At 41.0% G+C, this 25,538-nt stretch overlaps 1 protein-coding gene across 1 annotated transcript in view; it reads right to left on the bottom strand.

Moving 5' to 3' along the window:
• Positions 1-4,260: 4,260 nt before the first annotated feature.
• TGFBR3 (transforming growth factor beta receptor 3) overlaps positions 4,261-25,538 on the bottom strand; it is a 260,301-nt gene continuing 239,023 nt past the window's right edge. The window contains 1 exon segment of the mRNA XM_029617812.1: positions 4,261-9,680. Within this exon segment, the coding sequence (XP_029473672.1) occupies positions 9,562-9,680 (119 nt within the window). The 3' untranslated portion in view covers positions 4,261-9,561.

The following is a 25,538-nucleotide window of genomic DNA, read 5'->3' as shown; positions in this document are numbered from 1 at the left end:
GTCAAAACAGTGTTTTTATAAACCTATCTGGTGACCACCACCATCAAATCCCACTTTCTGAGATGTTTTTCTCACTTTTTAATCTCAGGGATCCTCCCCAGGGAAAACAGATCGAATAACTCTCTTAAAATTCACTTTTGACCCCTGATTCTAATTTTTATCAGGTTATTGTAACCCCTAAACAAGACCAACACTGACAAAGAAATGACATTTATTAAATTTAAGAAGCTTATTAAACTTATTGGCACTGGGTTCACCAGGGTGCTTCCTGGATGCTGAAATTAAGGTGGGAGCCTCTCCCCATGTTCCCCAACAAAAACACTGTGTTTTTAAACCTTTAAAATTGTTAGTTTTATTTTTAATTTACTTTTTAAAATGTCAAAATTGCCTTTGAGTACTTCTTGGGGCAGCCTTTCACTGATGGCATCGCTGACATCAGCAAGGACCCCTGGGCCCGCACTCACAATGTGCCGGGGCATTGCTTATAGCTCCAATGCTGTCTGACTGCTCAGTATCACAGCGGCAGTATTCCCACAGCTGCTGCTGCCTCTGGGCCCTAGCCACACTCAGCAGCACTGATTTACATTAAAAAAAATGGTGCTGTGGCCATTTCCCAGCTGAGTGGGAGACCAGAGGCAGGAGCTATAGTTTGAACAGCTATTCACTCCTTTCCCGCTCAGCTTCTGCCTCTCTTTCATGCTACTGGGAACTCCCCAGGCTCCCATTACCCCTATAAAATAGTTAAAACAACATCAGGACACTCTTCCACTGGCTCTTAAGCCCCAGCCAGCCATCGGAGATCCTAAAAAAATGTTTTAAAACTTTTGAGCTACAACTCCTCGGGCTAGGAGTTCAAGTCACACCACCAGCCCACCACATGACAACGGGACCCCAGTCAAACCAGAACAGGGCAGGTAATTATAATTTATATTTTTACCATTTTTTACCCTTATTTACAATACCATAAGAAGCATAAAATGTCTTTCTTTGTCTCAGTTCTACTCTATATTTAATCCATTATTGTAAAAGGATTCTAAATAAAAACTGTTTTCTTTCTCATTGTTACTGCTCTTCCTTTGTAATCTCTTATTTTTCCTATCTTTTGTCTTGCTTTGCAGCTGCCTCTTTTTCATTTCCTTTTATCCAGTACCCTGGGCTTTCTGGTTCCCTCATTTTCCGTATTTCCAAAATCTTTGCCCCCCCCCCCCCCCGCCCCCAGACTATGGCTCACTCTGGCTCTTCAAGCCTTAAGGCTACTGAACTGAGTTGTGACATAAATTAAAACAAATGCTAAACAGTTTCATTATCATTCATCCCTCTGCTGATTTTCATCCAATATTTTAGCCAAACAAACTCCATTCTGGAACAAATTCCCCCTTGCTATTCTTTAACCATTTTACCATTCTCAGTACTATGGAGAAATACCACCTCTCTTCTTCTGTCTATAGCAGGAATGGCCAACTCTGATCCTCAGGAGCCACAAACAGTTCTGGTTTTCACACTGTCCGCAGTGAATATCCATTTATTTGCATACAGTCGAGGCAGTGCATGCAAATATATCTCAACTGATGGTGAAATGGTGAAAATGATTATTTACAAATCCTCATGCAAACCAATCCATTTACATGTTTGGCTCTTCAATAAATCTGTGACTTTGTAACACTTAATGCATCTTTTCTTTCATTCCTGATCCTTGCCAATTGTAAATTCAGGATGCAGGAGGCTTTAATTCAGTTAATATGATATACCTTAAAGTACCATATTGCATACCTTTCTCCAGATAAATAGAATGTACTTCTTACTTCACTATCCAGGTGATAGCATAGTGCTTCACTCCTGAAAGCTGCAACTGTTCTTCTTCCAAGGTTAGGGTTGCCAATTGGCTCCAGATTTTCAGGACAGGTTGATCCAGTCCTGGTTTTGCTCCCCCCTGCATACAGGTACTTATAGTTTTGCTTTTCTTAGGGAATGCCATAGGGAAATCAGAACAATGCAGTGGAGTAAATCCAGGACTGGATCAACCTGTCCTAGAAATCTGGAGCCAGTTGGCAACTCTATCCCAAGTCCACATCTTCTCCTTGGAATGAATGAGAATTCAATCAGCTGGTAACTTCTAAAGGGTCATTGAGTCTCTTTGGATGAGAAACCTTTACACTCTTTCAAAATGACATTCTCTGAGTTGCTGGATCCAAAGGGAAAGCAGATTAATGGTAAAAATAAACCAGTTTCAAAAAGGTAACCCAAAAATTAGGAAAAGAAGAGTGGATAAAGTCAGTATTAAAAGCTCATCTTTTCAAACAAGCCTTTCAAATACTTTAGCAGAGATTCACATGAAGGTTTCTTTGCCTTAGTCTTTATTTTGTTATCTGAAATTCTTTGTTTTAATTATGTATGTCAGTTGTGAATCGCTTAGCTATCTGTAAAGCAATAAGTAAGTAAATAAATAAATATGGATAATCTTCTTCCCCAAAAACAAAAAGGATCAAAAGCTGGAATCATTAAAATAGGAGAAAGACACCTTTTTTTTCCAATTCAAGTTTCCTTCCAAGAAATCCAAAGATCCTTTCCCCAAAAACAAACAAAAGCCAGAAGCAAGCATGATAGCAAACTGCCTCTGGAAAGGGCAACTCAAAATCCACACCTACAAAATGGTGCCTTGGGTTTTAATAGGCAAGGACTCCATCATTAAATTCTCCCAGATGAGGGAGATACAACCCAACCAAATCTAACTCTTTTCTCTATCCACTATCGGGTCGATTTTAAAAGAGTTGCCCATGCAAAAATAGCCACATATGAGCATATGTGGGCCTCGCGTGAGCAATGCGCATTTTAAGAAGCTGCGCATGTACGCATGTCAAGAAGAAGAGGGTGGAAAAGGGGCTGTGAATGGGGCGGTGAATGGGCGTTCCAAGGTGGAGCCAAGACTTACGCACTAAGTCCACATTTTTTAAAAAGCTGACCATGGTATGCATCGGCTTGTTATCTGCATAACTTTACTTCTGGTCTTGATGAGGAGCAAGTCTGGAGATCTCGAGTTTTAGGGCGTTTAGCACAGGGTGAGAGTTTGGTGTCAAGTGGGGGGCCTGCAGGATGAAGAACCAGAGGGGGCTTGAAGACCTCAATATGAAGTAGGAAAACTATTGGACTACTTGCAAAAGCTGGTTTTTCCCTCACGCAAGCATGTTTTAAAATCCACCTGCATACATGTACAAAACCGCTAAAGCCCTAGCCAAAATATATGTGGGAAGGGTACATTAAATGATACGAATGTACTTGCGAGCACAATTTAAAATGGTCTTGTCTTTCTTCTAGCATGCTGATATGCACGTTTATGTGTGCACGTGTTTTCCTTTTAAAACTACCCTGTTGTGAATTGATATACTCCTATAATAAAGACCCAATAAGTTCTACACTAGAAAGTTCTGATTTCAAATAATAACTAGGGTCATTCTTTCATTAGAAGTTGCATACAAGTCGGGTCTTCATTCTGGGAACCAGTGCACCTATTTCCAACTCTGCCTCATCCCCTCTCAGGCTAAAATACCTTTGCTTTGCAGCCCATCTGCTCTGACACACCTGGGTTTGGAAGGATTTTGAATTCCAGTCCACCCATTCCCCAGAATTTTAACCCAACTTCAAAAGGATAAAAACGTGCTGAAGTTGGACCAGAGGGAGGCTTCTAAAATGGTCAGTGGTTTTCATTCTAAAGCATATGGGAGTAGCCTTAGAGATCTAAACATGTATACCCTAGAGGAAAGGCGAGACAGTGGAGATATGATAGAGACATTTAAATATCTCAAAGGTTTCCATGCACAGTAGACAAGCCTCTTTCAATGGAAAAGAGGCTCTAGAATGGGAAGTTATGGGATGAAGGTGAATGGGAGTAGACTCAGGAGTCATGTTAGGAAATACTTCTTTACAGAGATGGTAGTGGATGCATGTAAGAGCCTGCCAGTAGAGGTGGTGGAGACAAAAACGATATCTGAATTCAATAAGAAGTGGGATATATACAGGGGATCTCTGAGGAAGTGATGGGAATTCTAAAGCAAAATTAGTTGGATGGATGGGCAGACTAGATAGACCATATGGCCTTTTTTCTGCTGTCACATTTCTATGAACTAACATTCTCACTCTAGTTAATTAGTATGTTCCTCCCTGGGACTGGAAGAGTAACACCATCTCTCCTGAATCATTTGCTCCCTACTTGTCTTTTATGACTGCAAGATCATTTCAAAGATTTAAAAGAAACACACCAATAACTGATATAAAGTATATAACTTTATTATGCACAAGGGATAAGGTGACATGGCATTGTGGTATCAAAAACTACATATCAATACATTTTCAGAACTCCATTGAAATCCTGAACATAGAACTGTGTACAAACAGGGTGCTCAAACTGGCCACAGATATCAATGGACTTACTCTCTTTCATCAACTGATTAAAAAAATCACTTAATCCACTAATTTAGACATCACAAAAATAAAACCTGTTCCTGAGAACTACCAGATAGTAATAAGCATCACCTAATTTTCTTGAATGTCCCTTGTACAACAACCCATAAAATAGCACAAATATCACCTGACCCCAAGTGCTCCAGTAGCACAACCAGCAGTACAGTCTTGATTTGAACCATCATATATTACACATTACAGACAACATATGCCATTTACAGTCTTTTTTTTTGAAACAAGGAAACCCTTTCCCACCTGTTGTGTCAGAAAGGCACGCAGGGATTTGACTTCTTAACTTACTGGAACACAAGCATAAACCGAGGCTCTCCGCACAAAGCACTATACTTAGGAAGCCATTACGTGCTCCGAGGGCAGCATGCATTTTTATGTTATTCTATTAGAGATCACGGCTAATAATTCTCACTGGTGATCTTAAGGAGGCTGCTTTGTCTTCATTCCCCTTTTGTCCAGGTTACCTTCCTGTGCCCTGTAGATTGTCTCCCTTGCCTGAAGTGACAATATAATTGCACAGAAAGCTATGAAGAAAAGAGAGGTAAAGAGAAAAGCCAGAAGGGCATCACTGCTAGGATCTTTCCTCCCAGTGCAGTTTGTAAGAAGATTTAATAATATGAGATTGTGTGCCCGATTGTATTTCCAAGGTCAGGATCTTTCTAAGGCTTACATGAGTTAAAATATCTTACCATTCTCTTCTTTAACATCCCATGTACATAGTTTATTTTCTTTCTGCTTGTCTAAGAGACTTAGCCTTAATCAAGCAAAAAGGAAGGAATGAAGCACTTACACAGGAAGTTATGGCGAAAGGAGTGAAAAAATATCAACCAGTATAACCGCTAGGATAAGAACATAAGATGCTGGGCCAGAACAGAGGTGTCTGACAGCGACCCGTCTCGGTCACTAGGAATTGCCCACCAAATCCCAAAAAGTAGATCCAATTCTTAGTTGTTCGCTCCCAGGGATAAGCTGTGGCTTTCCTCAGGCTCACCTGGCTAATAATTGTTTATGCATTTTTCCTCCAGGAACTTGTCCAAACCCCTGTTGAAACCCGCTATGCTAGATGCTTTGACCACATCCTGCCGACAAATTCCACAGGATCTTCCCTACCAGAGCCGTTGTGTAGGGAATGTAAAAACAAAAAACCATGCCTCTAACCTGCCTCTTTTGTTAGGTATCTTCAATAACTGCCTAACATATGCTTCGGTTTAATATGATGGGAGTTAACTGCCAATGTAGTAAACTAATGCATCGGGAGTTTAAAAAGTGAGCTAACCCCACAAAGTTATGTACACACTTTTGGGTACATTTTAAAACCCGCATGCGCACATGCACGTGCCAACGCGCGCATGTTATAAAATCTGATAGCGCCCGATTTTATTTCGGGGCGTGTGGGTGGCGCGTAAGGGGGGGATTTTCTTTAAAAAGTGCACGCTGACGCAATCGGGACATCCCCAGTTCCCTCCCAGTCTGCACCAATAAAGAAGCGGACTGGGAGGGACCTTCCCTAACCCCTTACCCAACCTTCCTCCCTTTTCCTTTCTCCTCCTTGACCCCTAGATTCGACCTATCTACCCTCATTTCTTTTGTTGAAGAACTTACTACTGCTCCTTTGGAGCAGTAGTAAGTTCCGTGCGCCGGCAGTCACCTAATGGCACTGTCCCAGCCGGGCCCTGGCCCACCCCCTCTTCCCTTTTCTAAACCCCGGCTCTTCTGCGCGTGCTGACAGACATGCGCATCGCCAGGCCGTTTAGAAAATGTGCTCGGCGGGTGCTTGGCTTGCCCACACACATATCTGCCGGGATCTGTGCGCGCCGGGGATTTAAAATCCCCCCGATATTGTTTTGTGCGCATAAATCATGATTTATGCACCTAAAAGTTTATATGCAAATCATATTTTCTGCATACAAAACAAAGGTTGTGCACATAAATCTCAGGTACAGGAGCCCCCGGTCAGCCACACAGACTTACACTACCCCTAGAAACTTTATTCCACCTCTGACCAGGAGTTATATTTCCACTGTTATGAAAACATGAGGCAAGCCCTCACACCTCTCTATCTAAGGGAGGAATCGTTAATACCATAAAATAGGATTTGCCTGAAACAGCACTTTTACTAGAAACGTAGAGACATGGCAGTAGAAAAAGACCATACGGCCTATCTAGTCTGCCCATCCACAACAACTGCTCAGCTCTACAATCCCAACCACTCCCTCAGAGACTCCCTGAGCTTGTCCCATTCTTTCTTGAATTCAGATACTGTCCTCGTCTCCACAATCTCCACTGCATCCACTATCCGCTCTATAAAGAAATAGCTCCTTAATTACTCCTCAGCCTACCCTCTTTCACCCTCATCCCATGACCCCTCATTTCAGAGCCTCCTTTCCACTGAAAGAAACCAACCTCCCGTGCATTGACGCCTCTGAGGTAAATGCTTATGTGATGATTTTTTTGTGCGCTAAAATCAGGGCGAAAGCTGTACACACAAAAAGGTGTGCCCATCTGCGGTTAAGATGTGCACACAGCTGAGCTCACCTTGTTACACCAGCCTGTCTTTACACATAGAAAGTAATGACTCTTTCACACCACTTCCAGCTGACAGGGCTCACGATCAGGAACCCTTCTTTCTTTGGGACTGGGCAGCTGGCCCAGGAATAGTGGACACTATGAATCCTCATGATTGCTACAAGTGCATCGTTACCAGAAATGGCACACACAGGCCCTTGGGGGAAAACCGTGTGCAGCGCCTGCAGGAGGTGGACATAGCCCAGAGAAAGCAGAGAATGAAATTAGTCGTAGTCTTAACCATTAGTAAGAAGTCAAGAAATGATCATCACACCATTCCAAACATTCAAATGACTGGCAACACTGAGAAGCTTTACAAAGCTGACAGTAATTATTGACCGTTTTATGAATGCAAAGCTTATATTTCTATCTGAACTGCTGTCTGCACGACGCTCTCTGCTGGAAGATGTGCTGCAGTGTGTACTGTCGTTATGAACCTGCTGTTTTATATTTTGTCTTTCTTAATGATCTGGCAGTCTAATATTGCAAAACAGAACATTAGTATTAATTTGCATGGCTTCTCTCAATTAATATGTGGTAATTTTCTAGTACATGTAGGCTATAGCTGAGATCTCTTAAACATATTGCAAACCGCCACATAATTTTATATAACAAAAGGATTCATTAATTCAAAAGTATTTCCAATAGAAATCTCAAAGAAAAAAAAATTAACTTTGCACTTTTTTATACATGGCTTTTTTGGTTTCTTGGTCTGTAGATATAAATCTGAAAAATAAATTTTGAAATAAATGTAAAATATGAATCATTGATAATACAAGTCATTTTCTCAAATATATACATTTAAGTATTTTACACTAAGATATTTATCCTAACCCCCCCCATCCATTCCAGATGCCAAGATTTTCCAAACTTTCCTATGGGAAACCCAGTCATGTTGTTTTAATCTGGGATGGACAGGGTTCAAAAAACAACCAAACAAAACATGTACAGAGAAATAATAAAATTCACAGTAAATGAAATAAAAAAATCTTAAAGAGTAGCTTACATTATTTAGAAACACTTAAATATATCTTTGTACATAGACTTGATGTAGTAAAATATAGCTATATGCACTGTAAAGACTCTAGTCTTCTTTGAAGACATTTTTAAAGATTTTATACAAAGAATATGCTTACAAAATACATTCGGCTGAAGGTCAGGCAAAGCGTGTTACTGTCCAACACACAGGTAGCTTAATTTAATAAACTGCTCTTATACCCACCACCATGCTAAGAAGAGCCATTAACACTCAGTTTAGTGGTACCCCCTACACACACACACACACACCTACACACACACACCCACACACACACTCTCTCTCTACTCTTCTACCAATTTCACCTCACATCCCTTGTACTTAGTTTTAAACATTGATTCAGAAAAAAACAATTAAAGCTAACAAGATAATTGGGAGGAACATTAATAAAGCAGCTAAAGGACCTTTTTTTTTTCATTGTTATATTCCAGCACTATTTTGGGTAGATTTCAATAGCTACAATCATTTCACAGTTCATCTCCCTGCCAACTGAAGTAGATGAAGGGTTTGGGGAAAAAAAAAGTCCATTCCATTTTAAGAAACGCTAAGTTCGAAAATATAATTTTAACTCCACAATTTTTTGTATGATTATTCCAAATTACACATCTAAAAATAAAGCCTTCAGTGGCAAAAAAAATATATATCTATCTCCACCTGTGTCTTGGGAAGCTTTGGTTGGTAAAATCCCTTCTCAAATGCAACAAGACACAATGAATAAAGCAGTGTGCCTGCTCTGTGTTATACCATCTTGGCATGAACACGATGCCATTTTTATAGTGTGTGTATGTGTGCAGTGAAAGGGCAAGGAGGCTAAATATAGGGACATTTTTGGTCCATTGCACAGTCTGGAAAATGTGTCTTTGATATATACATTCTGTAATAAATTGTACCAAATGCAACACACAGTCCGACACATTATTAGCTGCATCTACACATCATGTAACATGAAAGCGGAGACATTAGCGCTCAAGCCTGAAATGATGCAGGGTCAACACCGTCTGCTTTGAAGTAGCAGAATGTACATGGCACATTATAATATTTTTTTTACATGATTCTGAGCTTATGTTTTTATTCAGATGTGTAATGATAGTTTGCTGACAAAGAGCCTCTCTGTATTAAATCTTGCTAAAATTCTGTTTGCCAGCTCTTTGTCTTAAGTTCAGAAACTTAAAAATTATTTTATACAAAAAAAAAAAAAACAAAGCAGCATTTTTTTTTAAAACTGGCATGGATTTCACATTGAGAACCTAGGAATCCTTTGTCTGCAGGCTAAAGAACTGCCTAATTAGTAGTTTTGTCACATGTAACACTGCATCCTGCAGAAAGGTCCAAAGGCTGTATTTATCCAGAAGATCAGGTGATTTCATGGTGAGATTCTTTCTCCTGTTTCAAGAAGAACCAAATCCTTTCAGCTTCGGAAAGCCAACATCAACAAACAGTCCCTTTGAACCTCTGCCCTCCTCCGCTGCTCCTGAGCCTTCTTCTCTCCTGGGTTAGGCTGTGCTACTGCTTGAACAGGGTGTGCTTTGTGTGCTGCCAATACTGGGTGCAGCGCTGCTGTTTTCTGAGGCTGGGGAGGAAGTAGGGACCTGTTGCCTTCCTGCCGTTTCTCCTGAAAAGAGGCAACATGAAAATAGCATATGATAAAAATAAATTCATTCTGCATCTTGTTTTTGGTCGGGTTTATTTCTGTAACAGACTGTAGATCCAGTATACTTTCTCAGGGAAACACTTTTATTTAATTAAATAAAAAAAAAAGGTTGCATTTACTGAATATTTTAATGTAGCACTGAAAGGGGGTACTAGTTTATTTATTTTCTTCTTTAAAAATGCTTCTTCATCAGCAGATGGGCTTCCAAGTCATTCCTATGCTCAAACTCTGCATGGGAACAAACATATATTTACCTCCTATAGCTGAGCAAGCTAAGGCAGAGAGAAAGTCACTTTATAAAGCTCACAGAGAATCATCAAAGGTAAAAACAAGACTTAACCTCCACAATTTTCAATACTTCTAACGCAGGGGTAGGCATCCCCAGCCCTCGAGTGCCACAGACAGATCCTATTTTCGGGACATCCACAATGAATATGCATGGGATATATCTGCATACAGTGCAGGCAGGGCATGCAAATATACCTCAGGATATTACAGTAAATGATAGCAGATAAAGACCAAAATGTTCCATTGAATCTGACTAGCAATGTGTTTAGGGTTTTGACTGCCGCTCCATGCAGGTTTCCCTCGTGCCTTGTATTTAGCGTTGTTAACTGCTGCACTACTGCTGAAAACTAGACCTGTCTATGGGCCTCATTTTCCAAGGAGTTACCGTGTGTGATAATTCCACAAATCGCACTAACAGCAGTTAACGTGATTTGCGAATGCAAATTTTTTATTTCATATTCAGGGGGCAGAGCAAATGTAAAGTAGGGAGGATTTATCATGTGCTGCGAAACAGCTGCACTGTTAGCATGGCCAATAACTACACCTCTTTCATTTGTGTTACAGGCTGGTAAAGGTTTATCACGGTCACAATGGGGTGGTGGGTGGTGGGTGTGGAGGGGGAGAGAGTGAGAGAGCACCTTACCATAGTGCTTCCTCCCTAGACAGGTATTTGTATTCCTATGGGAGGACCACCTAGTAACTCGAGGTGAGGGTTAAGTATTAGTGTAGGGGGTTAGGGGCCACTTTGACATTCTACGTGACACCTACGAACAGAACAGTGGTCTCTTGTGAAGATTTGCTGGCCTTCGGAGTGAGGAAACTCACTCCAAGATGAGATTTGTGCAATGTTCTCTCCACCTAGCTTGATGGACTCTCTACCTGGGTAACAACAAGCTAGGTGGAGAGAACATTGCACAAATCTCATCTTGGAGTGAGTTTCCTCACTCCGTAGGTCATCAAATCTTCACAAGAGACCACTGTTCTGTTCGTATGTCTCATGTTGAATGTGAAAGTGGCCCCTAACCCCCTACACTAATACTTAACCCTCACCTCGAGTTACTAGGTGGGCCTCCCATAGGAATACAAATACCTGTCTAGGAAGGAGGCACTACAGTAAGTCTCTCTCTCATCATACTGAAACAGGCCTGTCAGGAAACATCATGAACCACAATATACTGGCAATGCAACTTGTGATAACAGCCTTTTACAAGCTGATAGTGCAATTTGCAATACACATGCTTATTAGCATAAGGTACACCCCTTTTTTGTATCACATGCAATACCAATGCAATATTGGAAAATGAGGCCCTATAGCACCCAAGGATCTGAGTTGCCTATCCCTGTCCTGTCTCCTAAATGCTGCTGTATATATTTTCTTCCTTATTCCCAATTTTATGAAAAACAGTCAATATACAGCACTGTGTTTAAGACCATCAACGAGTGGCAGAGCACTCCTGCTAAAACCAATTGCTTGTGAATGGAAAGTAAAGGTTCTGTCTTTGGATCATTAGATTTCATCATTCAACAGAATCTTAGCTGGTGAATTTTCAAAAGAATTACGTGCAATTTTCAAAAGCCGTTTACTCAAGTAAAGTGCACTTACGTGAGTAAATCCTATGGACAAGTCAATGGGCTATATTGTAGGAATTTTCAAAAGCCCACTTACTCCAGTAAAGTGCATTTACTCAAGTAAAACCCTATTTTAAGCAAGCAAATGCTTTTTAAAATCAGGACCTTAGTTCTTTGAGTGGCAACAGAAATTGTGAAGATTGTATCCGTACAAAGATCAGTATTTACTAAGCTGGAGAGCAGAGAAGATTTCCACATAGATAAAGTTACCGGGCTAACTTTAGCCGAATATTATTTTAGTACAAGGATTTATTACTGTCCTACCATGGTATTCAGAGCAAGGTACAGGATTATTGGGTGGTCTATATATATATATCTTTGATAGGGATTCCATTTAATACAATACATTACAATTACATATAAAAACGAAGAGCATATGGTATGGTTTGGAGCAGTTATAGAGTACAATTACAGGTAATACAGAATATAGGGAATATATGGTCCAGTGTGGAACAGATTACACACAGTTATGCAGCATGCGGATAAATCAATGCTACAGACGTTTGGAGTTGAGGGCATAAGCTTGGATACAAAGCCAGATTTTGACCATGCAGCGGAAAGTCAGTAGATTAGTTGTGCATCTGGCCTCTTCTGGGAGAGCATTCCAGAGCCTGGGGAGGAACAAGGAGAAGGCGTGCTTGCAGGTTTGGGTGAACCTTTCATTGTTGGGATCAAGGAGGTGCAGAAGAGCCTCTGTTATGGATCCTAAGTGAACAAGCGGTCTCGTAGATAGATAAGGACTAATCCTATAATCAGAGGAACCTATCTGGACAGATAAGTGTTGATTTAATATGACTTGGATAAAGTTATCTGGGTAACTTCGCTGCTCACTCGCTTACTGAAGGTTGAACAAGAAAAAAAGACCCCAGCAGAAGAACATTGTCAGTTCACCCCCTTTCCCCTCCTCCAATAGCTTTAAATTGTCAGGCCAAGCTGCACTGATCCCCCTCCCCCCAATCCCATACTTCTAAAAATGCTTCTTTTAAATGCTACATTCTGTCTGGTTAACTCCAAAAGTTAGTCGGAGAAACGCTTTCAATACCGATCTTATAATCATCAAAACGATAACAAAAAGAATCTAATGCTGATACAGATCAAAGCACAAAATGATATCCTCCCAGAATACAGACAGTGCTTTTTTTTTTTTTAATTGAAAAAGTGGTATCCAGATGAATGTTTTTGTTGGAATCCACACTGGACAACTATTTGGAAGTTGCAGAATATAAGAATATATAAGTAAATAAATAAACATTGCTGGTGCACTGTTTCTCAAGCTGGTCCTGGAGCATGCCCTAGCTAGCCTGGTTTTCAGGAGATTATTAAGAGAATAATTTAACACGGCTTTGCTATATATCGAAGACCTGGCTGATGATTTCCAAGTTATAAGTTATGATTGTTCCAATACGGACCCAGCAATAGGAATGCATGCTTTGTTTCTGGAGTGCGATTCTGGAATGGTATTCCATGCATTGGTATTTTCTTGTTTTTATTTTGTGGCTTATTTTAAACTCTGTTGTATATCGTTTTGCAAGATTTTATTGTAAAACCTGGAAAGGAATTTATAAATGTTTTTAAATAAATAAAATAAATGAATAAATATGTATTCCGCCTTTCAGGCACTTCTAAGCTGATACTGTAGATATTTCTGTTGCGACCGTCGCTGCCCGACATCTTCACCTTGCCCTCCTTACCTCTGTGGCGACTCCCTCTTTGCTTGTTGGATGTTTGGCTGCTGCGGCGTCATCTTGCCGCCCTCCTCCGGCGTCCCCAGACCAGCAAGACACTGCACTCCGCCATGTTTCCCAGAAGCCTAAGGGCGCACGCGTGGCCCCGACTCAAGTACCAGCAGTGATGCAAACCTCAGGGGCGTCCCCCTGAGATGACGCCATACGCACCGGATATTTAAGGTCTCTGAATTCGCTAACTAATTGAGTTAGCAAGGAAAGGTTTTCGTACGTTCCTAGCTATTCTGCCTCCTCGGACTTACCAGGGGTACCCGCTCCTGGGGGCTTCATTTCTCTTTTGCCTTTCAGGTCGTAGTCTGGAACTGGTACTAGCTACTCGAGGGCCCACATTCTCGGACCTGCTTCTGAATACCACTTCTGCCAGGAAGTCATCGCTGCCTACAACACCAGTGAGTTACCATCCTTCTCTCAGAGCTTTCCCTGGAACCAGGTACTCGCTCCTCGAGGGCCTAATCCTTTCCAGCTCCTGGGCTGCTTCAAGAGACTATTGTGTGAGTGTTACCATCAAGGTTCTGTTCCTGAACTCTGCACACAGTGCCTACTCACTATACTTAGTTTCTCTACAGCTCTGCCATCCTGGGATCGCTGTTCCAGTATTTGAGGGTCTGCAGCCCAGCCGGGCGCTTCCAGCGCCCTGCTGCCACCTCTGATGGTTCAATATACTGTTTAATAAAAGAACTAGCGTGTGTCTGTCTCCAAACTCTGAGCCTGACCGGTGGTCCCTCTTGGGATCTTCCCCCGGGGGCGTGGTCATCTGCCACCGGCCCAAGGATCCACCCACAACTATCCCAAACAATAACAATTTCCCTATCCCCAGAGGGCTCCCATCTAAGGGGTATATTTAATAAGCCGAGAAAAACAGCATTTATTGTACGATATACTCTTATCGTGGCGATATCATGTGATATTTTCTCTAAAAAATGCATGTATTTAAATGAGCCACTTTACATGCATAATTTTTGCAAATGCAAACAAGGCAGCTCATTCAGACCTAATTTCATGCAAATAAAACAATACAGTTTTCCTAAAATAACGCAAGCCACATTATTTTCCAAAAGCTGCAACTCAGGGCTTTTCAAAATTGCTCCAATATATGTCATTGAATTATCAATAGGTTTTATTCGCTAAAGGGCACTTTAAGTGCATAAATAGGCTTTTGAAAATTGCTATGATAGCATGTTACATTTACACACATAACTTCTTTGAAAGTTACCTCCAGTTTTATTAATGAGAAATCAGTAGCGACAAAATATCACTCTCTCTCCATATCCCCCACCCAAAAATAATTCTTCAAAAGTTTCTGTCTCTGAAAAGTCTGCAACACATCACCAGAAAGACTGGAACTGTAAATTTTGAATGCTATAAAATTATATAAAAGGCAAAACATTTTAGAGATAATTGAGCCACGCTACATAAAATTGTTTAAAAAGTGCTGTGGAAGGAAAGATTACAGCTTATTCTCCGACCTACACGACTGTCCACTGAAATGTGCGGGACCACCCGTGGTGCAGTGAATGAAATCCACTGAGCTGCTTCCTCAGTCCATGGACATTGGAGGCTTCTAATCAAAGTTCACCGAATGCTGTAAGGAATTTATCCTTCTGGAGAATAAGTGTGCATTATTCAGTTGGCGCTCCTATCATACCTTGTGTTTGACCTCACCATATGACATCAGTAATTTCCTTTCATGAGTACTGCAAGAAGTAGGATTTGCGCATTGAAGATACTAAGATGGCTTAAATAAAGCTAGGGAGAAAGGGTCTGTACTCACTGCTGCAGTACCAGAATAAACTGTTTACCAGAAGGAAGCCAATGGCACAAGAAATGGTTAATGAGAAATGTCTGATGGACTTATCTCACTTTCCCTGTGCTTGAGCCAGTGCAAGGTGGGAACACTACAGAGAAAGTATTCCTAACAGCAAGAGGAAAATTGTACATCAGTGGCAGTAGCCAGTCATCCTCAGAGAAGCACGGGACATTAGGGCTATGTCCCATCCTCTCTGTGCAAGCTATTTCTTCAGTGCCTGATCAAGTTAGAAAAAGGCAATGTAAAACATTGTTAGGGCAAAAGAAAATGTAAAACATGATGGAGCCAAAACATATCTCAACTGGTGACCCCTCCAATACCCACCAGGACTGGATGAAGTATTTTGGTTCTGTTCCCTCCTATCCAAGCCCCACTGCAAAGGATGAGGGAGGCATGCAATGCCTTTTACAAGAACTAATAAATGAGGCAACCAGAGCAATCTCAAAGTAAATACAGAAAAAGAAAACAGGCCCCAACAGGAGTGAGGCCCTACTGTAAACAAATGTACAGTTAGCAGAGAAGGAGAACTATGACCCTGCAGACATTCAGGATCTGGGAGGTTTATAGGCAGGGGGGATGGGAATTTCCTTTCCACTGAATTCTAGCATTTATATTTTTAATCTTCAAAGAATGGGGTAAAAATTGTTCAGAGGGTGGTCATCATTTCCAGTATCTACCAGGGGCTTTATTAGATTCCAAGCATCACTGTACAATGCTAAGAGGAATGAATGTTGGCTTTAAATATGTGATATTCAGATTCCAAGCAGTACCAAAGAAAGAAAACGATCACGTTCTAAGGAGACAAAGGAGTCGTGGCTTCAAATAAGGAATTTGCAATTAACAAGCACTAATGTAGTAAACGATGGCAGAAAATGAGCAAATCACCCATCCAGTCTGAATTTCAGATTTCATAGAAAGATGCATCATCTCCTAATCTTTGCAGAACCAGAACCTTATTTAAAGCATATTTCATATTGAGGGGCCTTAAACAGAAGGGGACTTTACTCCATTCTGTGCCTATGGAAACAAAATCTTTCCTGAATGAACGGCTAGCTAGCACATCAAGCAATCCCACTTGCACTATGCTGTTTTGGCATGTTCTCTCTTGACGGCAGAGAGTGCCTCCATGTTCCCGTCAATTACTTATGAGCCTTCCTTCCTGCCATGATACTAAAGGACACTTCTCCAAGTCACTGATAACAGACGCTCCTTCATGAAAACAAGACGTTAGCAAGTGCTGTTACCAACAGAGCACAGGAACTGCAGCCACTTCCATCCCCTTTCCAGGGCCCCCCAGGCTTCTGCGCCAAGAAAGCAGTTTGCAAATTATAGAACTGGCCTGGGTTCCTCGCTGCGAGGTCGTATTACAGTTTCATTGCCACAGATTTTTTTTTAAAACCCCAGTTACACATATTTAACTATTAGCCACACCGTATCAATATAACCTGTACAGCACTCACGGTATATTCAGTCAGATCTTTATTTACGATAAATGTCTTCTCTCCTTCAGAGAAAAAATGTCAAGCACAGCTGTTCCAGTGCCCTTTGGAGCCCAAGTATCACAGTCCATTATTTTTCCCTTCCTGGAAACATTTTAATGAGGCGTCGTCTCCTTTTCAGAAGGGGGGGGGGGGGGGCACCTACCCTGGTTATAACTCCATTTTCTGTTCAGTTCCACAGGCCCAGGAAGCAACTGCAACCTAGCTGCTATGTAAAAAAAAACTATTTTATAGCCACAGAATTCAAAATTCTTGACTGAAAAAAATACAAAGAATGTGAACAAAATCAGGAAACCTGTCCACACCTACATGGCTTTTTATAAGTCCTCTGTTGCTCAATGTGAAGGTCAAGTAGATATTTTATGACAAATTATATCTGTAAAATAAAACGTCAACTGAATGACATGGAAGGAATATGATTAATGCCAAGAAAGCCTGCCTATCGACGTTAGCATTAACAATTCACATGTCTGAGCATTGGTTCAAGCACAACACGATGGCTGTGTCCAGCCGATGGACAATAAGCAAGCTGTATCTCATCAGAACATAGCATGCGCTTTATTATTTATACTCAGGAAACCTGCCAATCCTACTCCCTGTCCAGGAAGTCTGAATGTTTGCTTTTCTATCTTCATTTGCCAAACAGAATTTGTTGCTATGTCAGTTTATTTTAATCAGCTCCTAATTAAAAATAACTGTCAACTTCCAGGCTTTTGGAAAATGTTTGTCTGTTAAGTATGAAGGATTGTTGTCTAAAATTTGTTGTTTTTTTTTCCACAGCAATAAGACAAAAACAAAAGGATTTGCGAAAATGCATATTTCTGTATTATAAAGGATTTTAAGCTGTGATAGCATGCCAAATGAATTCTAAATTGTTTGGGTATCCATTCTGCAAGATTTTATGTGGTCTCAGTATCATGTATGGGTTTCACGGGATTAGGACCGATTAAGGAAAGTAGCCTTCATGATTCCTTCCCACTCAGTCTAACCTTTTTCTTAGTCCAAGAGGAACAACTAAATCAGAAAGACAGAAAATTCCAGGGATGCAATCAAGCTGTCCAGACTGGAATGTCAGAAAGGCTGTACTGAGTATGTGAGTAGAAAGCTTGGTCATAGAGATTCCGATAATAGAGTTGTATCTGAAGAGGAATAAAGGATATGATGCAGAGTCAGGAGATTATAGCTTCACTGAGATACCCACATGTGGCTCCTAGGTTTGTGCACTGGGTATTGAAGGGTAGACTGATGTTTTAGAGAGAAAAATGCCTCATGAAAATGGGAGCTAGAATGGGCAATTTAGAATAAGCTTTTATAAATGCCATTTTTTCAAACATAAGGTGAAGCCATGGAGCATGTACCAGGAAGACCTTGATGTCTCTGGTATTCTCGTGACTGCTAACTATTAAGAATGGGGAGAGGATCTTAAAGGCAGATTGGGATCCTATCAAGCTGATTCCAATTCCATAAGATTTTCAGTTTCTGAATATGGAGGATGCTCAGGAAACAAATTGTGGCAGTCTGAGGAATGGATTGTTTGTAAAAAGTAATTCAAATATTAATGTTAAAAAAACTCAATCAGATCTTAAAGTTATTTATCAAAGATATGACATGAGAATGGGAAAATGGGTTAAAGATACCTGAAACAGAAAAATGCAATGTGCCTTCTAAGTAATTATCTGTTTCTCTGAGAGTGTCCAGAATTTTTGGCAGTTCTTATTAAAAACAGAAAACATGATTTTGAACACACTTAGGCCTGGATTCACCATTCTATTGCAGAATGGTGAATCCAGCGACAATGGGGGGGCGGGCCTGCGAAAGCCGGCAGCCTTCGCACCACCACGGTGTTTTCGCTGCCGGCTTTCGCACCCAATAGCGCCACCGTGAAAGGTGGTGCTACTGGGTGCACTACTGGCGACGATAACGTAGCTTACCTTATCGCCGCCAGCGAAGACACCGGGAAGTCCGCCTCCTTGCCGCCCCGACTCTGCCCCCCAGCATGCTATCACACGCGAAAAGGGACTTTTCGCACGCGATAAGCGTTTGAAAATGACCCCCTTAACTGGGAAGCCAATATATCTCACTCACAGGAGCCCATAAGTGATCAATACTGTTTCTTCCAGCCTTCAAGCTGAGTTCTCAATGGGTATATTATTAAGACTGGGCTTAGTGAGATGCTATAGCATTTTGTAATACACACCAGACATGCCCATTTTATGATGACTGTTTAATGATTTATTGATCGAACAGTTCTCTCAGTGACCATATGAACTGAATCTGTAATTTGATGAGAACCATTCATTTTCTATTTGTTAAATATAAAACTAACCAGCTGGGCAGTAAAACTAAAGCAATGACAACTTTAACCTCCCTTTTTTCTTACTTTTCTATTTAGTTGACACAACACTCATCAAAAAAGCATTAGTTCCAAGCAGCTGTCTACATTCTAGATATTAGAATGAATGGGTGGAAGAAATATGACTCAAATGGAAAAGGCGTCTCTTGATGGAGAATACTTTTTTTTTTTGCCAATCTAGAAATATGCGTGTCTTGCTGCTATTAAGTCACAGAATAGGTTTTGTAATACAGTTCCCATATACAGAACTGAAATCTGTGATACTATGACTGAAAAACGTTCTACTCCGGTCAATCAAACTTAACAGAGATAACCAAGACTCAAAGTTTCTCATCACAAGCTGTCCTCTAGTTTAGACCTTCAGTCATTCAACCCTGAGTTCTGAACCCACGAGAAACAAAACAGAATTAGAAACCCTGGGTGTTACAGGAGGTGATGCTAGTGTTTTAGTACTCTTTCCACATCTCACTAAACCAAGGGAGTGCGTTACTACTTAGGGTATTAATGAAATGTTACACTGAAATCCTAACTACTCTCTACTGGACATTAAAGATTATCTGGCACTTTTCACAAGAGTAGGGATGTTAATACTGATATCAAGTCTTAACTCCAACATGAGTTCTTAAAGTCAAGCCTGAAGAAACTCTTGCTATAGAAAGGATATAATCATGCTTTGAAAATCTACACAGTTCTGCTGAATGGCTCTCTTTAATTTAACTGTACAACATTGTGCATAAAATTGTTATTCAAATGAAAAATAACAGTAAATTGGTTTTAACTATCAATCTGTATTTTGGCCACAAAATCAAACACACCCAAGCATATGTTGCAAGTGAATTAAGTAAAATAGATCAGCAAACCAAGGCCTGGATTTATCTAAATGCAATAAGTATCGCATGCGATAGCAAAAGGAGCGTGATTTATGCTAATAGACAGTTTATCACAATTTGCACTAATTTCCTATGTGAAGAGCTAAGTTAGTGCAAATTGCGATAACATTTTCAGACTTTGCAATAAGTGCCAGACCTGTTGTATTTTCTGCATACAACCACTGAGAGAGAGAGAGAGAGAGAGAGAGCACGCAAGCCTAGCCATAATGTCCTCTCCCTAGATAGGTATTTGTATCCTTATGGGAGGCCCACCTAGTAACTCACTCTCTCTCTCTCTCTCTCACTCCCTCCCCCCCCCCCCCCCCCCAAATGGCTAGGCTGGTGCTCCAGGAGCTTCAAACCTACTAAAACAGGCCTTTCAGGAGACATCACAAAATGCACTAACACCTTACTGCCCCATAACACAAACTATCACACAGCTTAACGCTACTGAAAAAGGTGTAGTTAAAATCAGCGTTAAGTCTGTGCAATAGCACTTCGCAGACTGGCAAACCCAGCCCGCCCCTAACTCCTCCTCCTTTTCGAATTTGCATCGCACCATAACATATGGTGCTGTTGAAGGCATTATCGCATGCGAAAACGTCTTAGCGCATTTTGATAAATGACCCCCCAAGATCTTAGAATATAAATATACCCTTCACTCACTTAGAAGGGTCTTCTGCACAATGATGAAAATCCCATGAAGGGACTGAAATACTACTCACAACTTCAAGTCACACTATCAGGCCAAGCACATGTTTAGTACTTATTAAATCATACAGATTGATGCAACACTGTTTTGGAATATTACTATTAGGGGTGTGCATTCGTTTCCAACATATTGGTAATCCGCAACGTATAGGGCCATATTCATTGTATTCGTGGGGAAGCGAAACGTATCGCGATTCCCCACGAATACAACGAATCTTCACCGAATTATTCGGCCGTCAAAAGGAGCGAATTTAAACAAACCCCCCACCCTCCTGACCCCCACAAGACTTGCCAAAAGTCCCTGGTGGTCCAGCGGGGGTCCGGGAGCGACCTCCTGCACTCGGGCCGTCGGCTGCCAGTAATCAAAATGGTGCCGGTAGCCTTTGCCCTTACTATGTCACAGGGGCTACCGGTGCCATTGGGAAACGAATAAGAATGAATGCATGAACGTATCGGGGGCCCCCCTTGCCGAATGCAACGTATCTGCCCCCCCGATGAATACGAATTACAAATGCAACATATGCCGTCCCTCTGCACATCCCTAATTACTATGCAAAGAGCCAAATTACGAGTTCATAGGCTCTACAGCTTCACATACCAACAAGGAATTTTTCAGAGACACACCTTCCTTCTCTCCAGAGCAAAGATTGTGGTAAGCTTGTGTTGCAAATTAATTTTCAATTAAACCCGAAAAACCTTGATAAAACAGCCTGAATGGGGAAATTGGGGGGTTTTTTGGGTTTAATTAAAAAAAAAAAAAGCGCCTACCTGAAACTACTGTGATGATGTCATCCAGCTGCTGCAAGCAGTGGCTAGATTTTGTCATAGGAGGGGGTTGACAGGGACCCTAAGCTCCAATGGCACAAAAAAACAGAGGCATCATGAGAGCAGCAGACCAGCCCTGTTGGCCCAAAAAGAGGAATGTGAAAGCAGCGGGCTGGCAGAGAGTCCAAGCCCTGCTGGCCAAAGGAGGAGCACCAGCAATATAAGTAAAGAAAGAGGAGGGGAAGAGTTTGGGGAAGTGCAATGGGTGGGGATGGGAGGATGCAGAGGGCGTGCGAAAAAGGGGGCAGGAGTATAATGGGAAGAGGAGGGGGTACACACACATTGCCACTCCCATAGCCATATACAGACCTTCCAGCCACACACCCACCCTGCCATCCCTCCAGCCTTGAAGCCACACATATATCCTCTAGCTACATTCACAGACACACACACACACACACACACACTCTGCCTCCCCCCTCCAGTCTTACACACACACGCTGCCACCCTGTACCATCTTACCACCTCTTCCAGCTGCACACGTACCCCCTGCCACCCCTTCCAGACACACACACTTCCTGCCATCCCTTTTAGCCACATAAACACACACATACCCTTCCACACCTCCAGACACACACACACACACACACACACACACACCATGCATCCCCTTCAGCCACACACAAACATGTCCCACCATCCCCACCTTTAACTCCATTCCCCTCCAGCCATGTACACACACCCTACCACCCTCAGCCTACATAGGCACACCATGCAACACAGCATGTAAAATCGATTTACACCTTATTAAACTGAATCCTCCACCTAAAAATGTACCAAAAATGTTAACTTTTTTACAGTGAGAAAAACACCATACACCTATTTTGGTACCCCCACAAAAACCCCTAATTGCTTGAAAAATAACAGGGGCTTTTGCATTTGCATTTTATAAAGCCCTAGAATCAGAAGTCACAACTATAAATAAGATTTCAGTTTTCACAGCTGGCAAGTAAGAGCTGGACAGGGCTCAGAGGAGAAGGTTGTCTTTTTGTTCCAATCAGAGCCTGCTTCTTTTGCTCAATCAGGTCCTAGATAAGGGGGCTGTGTCTTCAGGCCAATTGTGGCTTGGAGTTCTTTTAGCCCAGATAAGGGCCTGGGAGATAACAGCAAGGCTGCAGAGAAAAGAAAACTGCAGGGGGTGGTGGAGGAGGAGGAGGAGGGAAAAAAAAGTAAGAATTCTGCAATGGGGAATAAGAATGAGAGGCCTAGTGGGAGGAGCAGAGTGAGAGGGTTGCAAGCAGGGCGGTAGATACAGAGAGGAGCCTCAGGGGCCTGTGGCCCCTCACAGTTGGCTCAGGCCCCCACCCCTAGCATCAAGATCCTGTCACATCTGAGTCAGCCTTTAAAGGCAACAGTTTGAGGCCTGGAGGCACTGCAATCACTGCCACGTCCATGGTCCTCTGCCCTTTAAGGAAACTAACTTAAGCAAGGAATCATCACTGCCCTTGGGTTAGTCCTGTATAGATTTGAAGCCATCAAAGTCTTTCTGTTTACCTAAGGCACGTAATTATCGCCCTCCTTTCAGCACCTTAAAACTTCAGGAATGCCTGGTGTGGTTGGAAGCCTGTTTACATAATTGCTCTACAGCAGATAGATTAATACTTGCATAATATAGCAAGGGCAAGGAGAGTGTGAAAAGACAGACAATACAGAATATTGCCAGAAATTAAAAGATTTGTAGCTACTGCCATGAAGACCCACATGGGATGGAGAAGGGATGGGAAAGGGTGGGGAGCTAGTACAATGCCCCCTACGTTAAACCTTGGGCCCCTTCAAAAATTCAGTTCTGGCTATGCCCCTCTCTTCAAGGATGAGAAGGGAAGGAGGCACAGAAATGAAAGAGTTGGAGAAAGGAGACAGGGATGAGGGGTAGTACATGATCAGTGAATTCCAGAGGAGTTTTCAAATCCATGGTTATGGATACCCAAATAACCTTATTTACTTATCATAACAGTTCTGAAGAACTCATTTTGCTTTAGCTAGAAATTGGTCAAGTAAGTCCTAAATCATAGAATGTGAGCAAGATATTCCTGCAACTGTAAAATTATCACAATGCATAAGTATAATTTCACAAAACAGATAATGTTTTTCAGCTCTTTTGTATATATTTTTGTATTTCTTCTCTTGGTTACTAGATCATCTATACCTCAGATTAAAGGCGAAATATATTATTAACAAAAGCGTTCATTAATTGTTGAACACTAACCAATTAAAAGTTAAGCGGAATATAAATCAGATAAATACAAAAACTTCTCTGCAATGTAAGATTTGAACATTAACATAGTGACAGTAGATGATAGCAGAAAAAGATTAACTCATCTAGTCTACCCAGATATTCCTGTCCAGAGTGCAAGGATATAGCTTTACTGCAAGCCAAACAGCATGAATGCTTGTAAATTATCACCCCTTATCCAAGACAATTGTTATCTTCATCCTCTGAACCCCTCTATCTTGGGTAGATGAGCATTCAGGATCTATCTAGTTCACTACTGGCACCCCTCTCTTTCCACATGTAATCACAAAGCTTTGCAATTATCTGAATAGCAACTAGCGTGGCTGCTACCTGTGTAAGGGTGTTTTGAGAAGGTTTTCTACGAAGCCAGGCTAGTTTGGTGGTGGTGAAGAATGAAGATAATTACAGCACAATGAAACTGCACTGATCAGACTTGTAAAACTATCCAAGGCTGGGGAAATGCTAAAAAGTGTGTTAAAAGTTAAAAAGTATGTTAAAGGTCAATATTAAGTTTTGTTTCTGCCTTCTGGGCTTGATTTACAAGAAATCTTATGACTTACAAGAATCTGGTCTTATTAACATATATGAGATAAAATTATAATGCCAACCAGTTGGAAAATGTTATGCAAACAAAGTAACCCATAGGTGTATATAGTAGAGGTGACATATTTAACTGACTGGAATGGCTTGGGAGCTCTAAGCTAGGGATTACTTTGTATTGCATGTTTGGTAAGCTGCACTATGCTCCTATTATGAAATATCTTATAATATAAGACCAAATATTTTTTTCTTACTGGCTATTTGTATTCAGTGTTTACTAGCACCCACAACACCTGACATCTGGCTTCCTAGGTCCCTCTGCCCTTTCTAGATGGTATCCAGTCACTAGAAACCTGCCATACTAACCCAGCCAGTTTCTATAGTGTTGTTGATTTATTTTCATAGCTACAAATTTAACAATCAGTAATTATCATATCACATTTATATAATATTTATTTATTTATTTGGATTTATTATGAATGATTGTTCACCCAAGGTGAAATACCACAATGTTAGTAAATAAAGATACAACTTAGATAAGCACAGGTACAACAATATACATAAACATCAAACAACCGAAGAGGTAAACCAACTTAAATAAATCATAACAAGCTGGACTTCATAGATGCTAATAAGAATCAAATATACACCTATTCAGGAGAAGACTCAGGACCCTGCTCTTATAATTTGTTGTTGATTCAATATAGTCTAAGTTCAATAGACTACTACTAGCTCTATGCAGCCTGCCAAATAGACCTGGCTGATTCCCTATTTTGTAAATTACTACTAGCTCTATGCAGCTTGTCAGACAGATAGGCAGGGAGAAGCTAGCACCGGCCCTTTAAATGTAGTATTTGAAAGATGACTTTGAAGGGTTCAAAAAATATAGTTGGTTAAGTCTAAAGTTATCTAGCCATACAAAGCCAGACAACTTTAAACCTAACCAGTAATATTCAAAAGATATCCTGTTAAGTTCAAAATTATCTGGCTAAAAGCAGCTGGATAACTTTAATTGGGGATATTCAGTGGGACATTTATCCTACTGAATATCCAGGATATATTCTCTGGTTAAATTTAGTTGGATAAGTTATTCATTTTTGGTTACTTTGAATGTTGGCCTCAGTTTATCTAAGCAATACATTTATATATTTTATGATACATTTTAAATAGGGCAATTAACTACAAAGTATGCATTCATTTTTAAGCTTGCACAAACCAAGCCAATTTTCAAACACACAGTATCTGTGTACATTGTGTCTGAATATCAAGTGCTAGCCTCCCCACCCTGCCTCTATCTCTTACCCATCCTCTGTGGGTCTT

This window comes from Rhinatrema bivittatum, chromosome 10, assembly GCF_901001135.1.
Source record: "Rhinatrema bivittatum chromosome 10, aRhiBiv1.1, whole genome shotgun sequence".
NCBI lineage: Eukaryota > Metazoa > Chordata > Amphibia > Gymnophiona > Rhinatrematidae > Rhinatrema > Rhinatrema bivittatum.
The sequence above is the reverse complement of the archived record's forward strand: the minus strand, read 5'-3'. Positions and strand labels throughout refer to the sequence as shown.